We start from the raw sequence: 7053 nt of genomic DNA on the forward strand, positions 1-7053 counted from the left end.
CCGCTCCTAGTTCTGACATTCATTTCTGGGATGTGACTTCTAATGAGACTGAATATGTCTGCATTAGGGTTTAGCTGCGGGCTCTGTAAGGGGCTTGCCATTGTCTGAGGCTGATTAAGTCGATGGTTGATGTATCCTCCTTGTGTAAAAGACAAAAAGTCGTCCTTTAACGTATCTAATTCGCTTTTAAATTTACTAATGTTTTCCATTTGTACTTCTTGCCACTGTTGTAGTCTCTCTTCTTGTTTATTTTCTTTCTCCTCTAACTACTGCTGTAATTTCTCTTCTTGTTTATTTTCTTTCTCCTCTAACAACTGCTGTAATTTCTCTTCTTGTTTATTTTCTTTCTCCTTCAACAACTGCTGTAATCTCTCTTCTTGTTTCTTTTCTTTTTCCTCCAACAACTGCTGTAATCTCTGTTGTTTATTTTGCTGTTTGAGCTGCCATTGTTGTAGGTTTTCTTGCCACCGCTGTAATCTTTCTTCTTGTTTAATTTCTCATTCTTCTTGTCTCTTTTCATTTTCCTCTAACAACTGCTGTAAGCTCTCTTCTTGTTTAATTTCTCGTTCTTCTTGTTTATTTTGTTGTTCGAGCTGCCATTGTTGCAGGTTTTCTTGCAACTGCTGTTGTATTGCTGCCATCAAATCTGCTAAACTGTTGTTTGATTTTCTGCCTCTCGTTTCCATTTTTTTTTTCGTTCCACTTCTGACACCAATTTGTTACGTCTCCGTTTTTTAATTGATTTTCAGTAACTTCGTTCCCACGAAACTTTAGCGACACAAGTCCTTTCTTAAATAAAACTGGTTTATTCTTTCCGAATACAACTTTACGATACACTTAATTTCAACAGTCGCTCTTTTACAAATGTTTTAACAATGAACGTTAACTTCAACAATACTTCCTGACTGCAGCTCAATTACTCACTACCTACACACACATTATTCCCGTCACGTTGTCACCCTCTTATATCTACCAGACTACCCTATATTTAGTAATCTCCCGACAATTCATGAAGGTACAAAATATTTCCAGAAAGCAGGGGGCGTGACACTAGTCACGTGACCTCGCTGACGCAACAATATTAAGTTATTTTGTTTTGGAATTAATTAAAAACATAAAAGAAGATAGAACATAGGAATTTGTGGCATAAAGCAAAGGTTTTTTTATGTATGAGCTTTCTTCAGATATGGTATATCAGAGGAATTGGTGGTTTTTCTTCTTTTTTTTGGTCATGGTCCCTGCACCATGATTACCTTCCTTCCTGTCCATTTATTCCTCTTGTCTCTGACTTTTTTTATCTGGCTGTTCGACAAGGGTTCTTCCATATCTACCATTGCTGGATATAGAGTAGCCTTATCCAATACCTTCCTTTTTTTTTCCCCATTACTGCAGGGTACTTTCCTACCATTTCCCTTTTGTTGCGGTTCTTCTGTATCCTTTGTTCTCCTCATCCTACAATCCTTCTGGATTGGCACCTTAATATAGTTCTCCTCACCCTTACACAAGACCCATTCAAACCCTTGAATACCTGTTCCATTTATCCCTCCACACCTGTTTTTTGCTCTTTTTTTGGCCTGTGGTCGTCGGAGGTTAGATGTTTTGCCATTGACACTTCACATGTTCTTTACCAACATGCCTATGTTCTCACGTATCTGGATCATAGTTTTCTCCCTAAAACATTGATGGGTTGTGAAGGCAACATCTCCTTTACACCAATCTCCTTACCTTCCATTTCCCATTCAGATCCAGATAAACTTCTATGTCCTATGTGATTTCTCAGATGTTATGTTACCTGCACAGCTTTGTATTGTATCATATTGACTTGACAGTTATTATGGTTTTAAAATCTCACAAAAGGCTTGTTAGACAACTAGAGGCGCTCAGAAACTTCTGTTTTTCTTCACCCTGCTAGCGAAATAAAGTTATTCTAGGGTGAATTCGGAAAATTTACTAGAGTGAATAAAACTAAGTGACATACTAAGTTTGAACGATGGGGTGTGAATATTAACCATGTGGATACTTGGTAAACGTGCGTGGCATGGGTATGTACAAAGTGTGATTAATTGAGAGCCCCATGACATCTGGGAAAGCTGTGAAAACTGAAAGCAGGGAGGAAGGGATCTGAAACATGATGGAAAGGTGTGAAAGCTAAAAGATAAGTGAACAAGTAACAGGCATGATAAAAAATAGGATAAATGACCAGCTTGAAGGACCGAGGCTGTGACACAAGCAGTAATTAAGATTTAACAAAAATTGTAAAATTTAATCATTAATTCAGGATGGGCACCTTTTCAGGGCTGGGATCACAGGATTCAAATTTTAAGGTCAAAATTTTGCACATCTTCCTTTCATGGTTCCCATTTATTTATCTACTAGAATCCTTCATCTCAGAGATATTTCACCTACCATTCTTCTAGGTTGCATTTGCCAACTTCTCAAATTGGCTTAATCTTCCTGGTTTTCCAGTTCCCAGTGTTTTTTCTAGGGTTCATCTCATCAAATACAGCACCTTATTTTCTCCCTTGCTTTTTATCTCTGTTGTCCTCTGGAAGACATAATCCAGACTGGCAGGTGAACCACACCAACCACATTCATATCCCATTACCTGCTTCATATGGCCGTATCCTCCTTATCTGGATATCACATACTGCCTATTGCCATACTCCACATTTCAGTTTAGCTGTGAGTGGGTAAGTGTTTTTTATTTGTTTATTTCCCTTGCAGTGTCACATTTTCTATATTGGATCCTGTTCTGTGGGGAGTGGTGCCTATACAGATATACTAATTCTTAAATCTGCACTGTACAGCTTTAAGGTCTTATTATTTTCATTGATGAGATAGGGTGTTCCACAAGACCACTTCTAAGTTCTTCCTTGAGGTGTTTTGTGTCATAAGTATGTTTTTCCTGACCATACACTTATGGACTACCATAAGTAGAGCAGAAAGGAATTGCTGCCCATTCTTGCTGCTCTTTCAGTTGAATAAATTGGGAATGGCCTGCTTTTAAAAATGGGGTTTTGCTAACACCCATTGCATTTTCTCTGGTGCTGAATTCATTCAGATTGTTAAGATGGGGTGTTCTACAAAATTGTTTGTAGGTTCTTCCTCAAGGTGTTTTGAGTCATAAATGTGTTCATCCCTGACTGTACACTCGTGGACTATCATGAGTAAAGCATAAGGGAATTGCTGCCCATCCTTGCCACTCCTTCATTTGAATAAATTAGGAGTGGTCTGCTTTTAAAAATAGGGTTTTGCAGTCACCCATTGCACTGTCTCTGGTGCTGCATTCCTCTGGACTCTCCAACACATTCTCCCCCCTTTTTCCAGTGAAGTACAGGAGTCCTAAACACTTACCAGCTCCTAGCTGCTGGGGTAGTGGACCATGGTGGTTTTCTCCTGAGTGCTCAGTCCCACTCAGTTCAGAGTAGGGTGGTGGTGTTTTGCAAGGCTAGATGATGTTGCATTATTCTCCTACTGTGGACCTGATGCATAATTCAAGATGCTGTTTGGTTTTGGACTGGATGAATCTACCAATAAAGGCAGTTCAGCCATCTGGCTGGAAACCTTCCTTCCTACCACCTGAATGTCTGTTCCCAGGTAGTATTGTGTTGGTTAGAGCTGAACCATCTAACATAAGTCCTCACATGTGAGTCGGCTGGGACCCCCTTCCTACCATGGATTGGATGATGCATTCCTAACGCTGCATGGTTTTGGATTAGGTTGAATCTCCACATTGCATTCCATCTTCCTACTGTTGTTCGGATGTCAGTGCTTGGGGATACAGATATTGGTTATGTTGGATATGCACACGTGAGGGCTTGGGTTCTTGGAATGGATGTTCTCTTTCCCTTCTGGTTTCTAAGTCTGAGGTGAATGATAGAGGACCTCCTTCCTACTGTGGAGCAGATAATGATCCTTTCCTAGTTCTGCTGATTTTGTATAGAGTTGATATCCTAATTATGGTGTGTTGTGCCCTAGCCATTCTACATCATGGGTATGTCTAGTTTCAGTAGGTCAAGGACCTCCTTATTATGGGGACTGGGTGAACCATTTCTGGATTCTCTGGATTTGACCTTCCATTTACAGTTCAAATATAGATGGTTGAGGACCCTCCTCCTACCAGGGACAGGATGTTCCTTTCCCAGTTTTGACAGTTTAGGTCTGTGGTTTGATCTCCTGACTAAATGGGCCCTGTCCACTCTATACCTGCGGCACATATGGGTAATTCTCAAATGTGCCTCTTTGCTTCCCCTTTGGTGACACTGCCATACTTCAGGGGCAAACAGTATACCTGGTTCAGGTGTAGTGGGGTCTCCTATGTGTGTTTCTCTTCTCATGGATTCTCTTTAGATGCATTCTGAAGGTGGCTCATCTAGGTGATTTTGCACCAGTCCCTCCACCAGATCAATTTGGGATTTTATATATTATGTGAGAAGAGGTAAGGTATTGTATGAACAGTTATAATTTTCCTACACAGAAAATGTATTTCTGATAGATACCTCTCCTCACCCTTCCTCCCCACTTCTGGTGTTTCTTTTGCTCCTAATCTCGAAGAAAAGATTAGGTTAACCTGGGCAGAGGGAGACAGCTACATCAGAAGAGTGTGTTGTGCTCCTGTTGGTGGAGGGTTTCCACATGTTTATTTGCATGAGAAGATACAGCAGAACCACGTTAAATGTGGGGTAGGTGGAGTTTGAAGGCTAGTGGCAAGCCAAAAATATTTGTACCTATAGAGGGCAGCATTGAAAATGAAAAGCTATTATGTGACAGGAGGTAAGTATCAATCAGAAATACATTTTCTGTGTAGAAAAACTATAACTTTCATTTATTTTTATTTTTTTGGGAACTCTTCCATAGTGAGGTATTCAGATGTTTCCTGTTTAAAATTCCTATTGGCTGCTCAAGTGTTCAAAGCTTTATTATTTTTTTTTCTTTCTTCCTTCCATTAAAACCTAGTTCTAATATTGTGCTTTTCTAACACGTAGGTTGTTTAAAATGTAATGTTTGTTTTTGGAACAGGTGTATTAGATTTATTGGTAAAGTTAGTTAAGTATAGTAAAATGGGTAAACCTTTAGAATTTATCTGTTGACCTAAAGAATTAAAATAGAATTTTCACCAGTTAAATTTTATTGTGATTGCAAATTCACCTCTACTAACCCTAAAGAAATACATGTATGTTATAGTTTATTTACTGTTATTCATGTACTTTTAAATCAGTAGCTGCATTTTTTGAATATTAATATGATTCCAGTAATCTGAATAAAATCATTTGTGTTGTTTTTTCTCCATAATACTACTCACAGTCAGGTCTTTTGGCACATTGTATAAGAATTTCTAGTTTTTTTTACAATTCAGGAAGAATAAACATATATTTATTCTACATATTACACATTGACTTGATTGTTTTTATGCAGGTTAAGTCTGCCATTCATGAACACATAACTTCACAACTCTCACTGGTTCATCAGAGAGAAATCCAGCTGTATCGCCAAGTTGATGCTATGATGGCACATCAGAATGCCTTACTTCAGAACCATCTTGCTCAACTGTATCAGACTTTGGGAAGCTTAAAATCTTTCACAAAATTTCTAGAAGAAAACCGCTTGGCACCATCATCTGGGGTGCTGGACAGAAATATAGTGAATATGTGAGTTTGTGTGTATATTCTTATACTATTGAACCAGTTTGTTTGTTTCCAAAATTGTGCTATTATTTCTTGTTTATTCACAAAGAATTGAAGGGTAAATTGTTTTCAATTATGTTTGTTTGAAATTTGATGTAGGAAATGTAGTTTGTATGATGCTGTTATTTGTCTTACTCTTGCCTTATTTTGTGATGAAAAAGTTTGTAAGCTTAAAAATGACCAAGTCATTATAAATGAGTTAAGAGCTGAATTGTGTCATACTCACCTGTGTTATATTAGTAGCTTGTGTACACAGGTTTGTATGTGCAGGCCTTGCAATGAAACCTTTAAACCTATAAAAGCCTTTTATTTTGTCCTCATCTTTTAATTCATTTATTGTTGCTCAAAATAGACCAAAAAAACCCCATAAAAACCTATATATTTAAAGGTAAATCTACATTTTGAAGCAAAAAAATATTATCTAAACATTTTTTAAATGTATTAATGATATTCCTGTAATTATTCGATACAGATGTATGGGAATATGATGATTTTGTAGCATTTTTGATATCAGGAATAATTTATACTTTATCAGTGTTATAAGAACAAACACTATGTAGTGAATTTATTTCTGGGATTTTTACAAATCAGTATAGAAATTTACATTTATTGTCAGTAAAAGATAAATTATGTATGTAACTCTGTATTTTTTTGGTTTATAAAACTACAACTTTTTTTTTAAAAAGGAGTCTTTAAAAAACCTATATTTTTTCAGTGACCAACGTGGAGTCTTATACGTGTGAACATTTATTAATATATTTGTGTGTGTGTGTGTGTATTTGTTTTGTCTAGAATGTAGGTATATAAATCTACCATCGATGAGAACATAAGTGCACAAAAGCTGCCCTTAACCCAACATGTTCTATATTTATTTTAGCCTGTGTTGTAATGTGGTTGCCTGAAGAAAACATGCAGTTTGTTTAATTTTTTCTAACACAACATTTTGTACAACCTACACGTTTTCAATTATAGTTGAATGGGGAACTGGAATTATTAATACTTACTAGCAGAGACTTGCAAAACATTTCCAGCCAAATTAATATCTTTATCATAACAGTACTTCTTTAAATATAACATTTCTAGCACAATACAAACGAATTGTAATCGTAGACAACGAAATGTATAAATCCACTTGTATATAGTCTGTACTTTATAAAACTTTTAACTTATGTTAGGCCTAAGTTCGATAAAGAGATAAATTAACACTGTAACCTGTGTACTTATCTTTTTACTTTAGTTTAGATAGGACTAAACTTTACTGTACTTAATACTATTGATAAATAAACTTATAATATATTCTATTTTTTAAAAACTTTTATACGTTTTTAATATTCTGTTGTACAAAATGGTTAGTAAAGTATATTTACAT

General features: G+C 36.5%; 1 protein-coding gene across 1 annotated transcript in view; it reads left to right on the forward strand.

Moving 5' to 3' along the window:
• The window catches only part of LOC106465056, a 55196-nt gene that overhangs the window by 23858 nt on the left and 24285 nt on the right, over positions 1 to 7053 (forward strand). Inside the window, exon 3 of the mRNA XM_022392871.1 lies at positions 5416 to 5648. Within this exon, the coding sequence (XP_022248579.1) occupies positions 5416 to 5648 (233 nt within the window). The remainder of the gene's footprint in view (positions 1 to 5415; positions 5649 to 7053) is intronic.

Source organism: Limulus polyphemus, unplaced genomic scaffold, assembly GCF_000517525.1.
Source record: "Limulus polyphemus unplaced genomic scaffold, Limulus_polyphemus-2.1.2 Scaffold1821, whole genome shotgun sequence".
Classification (NCBI taxonomy): Eukaryota; Metazoa; Arthropoda; class Merostomata; order Xiphosura; family Limulidae; genus Limulus; species Limulus polyphemus.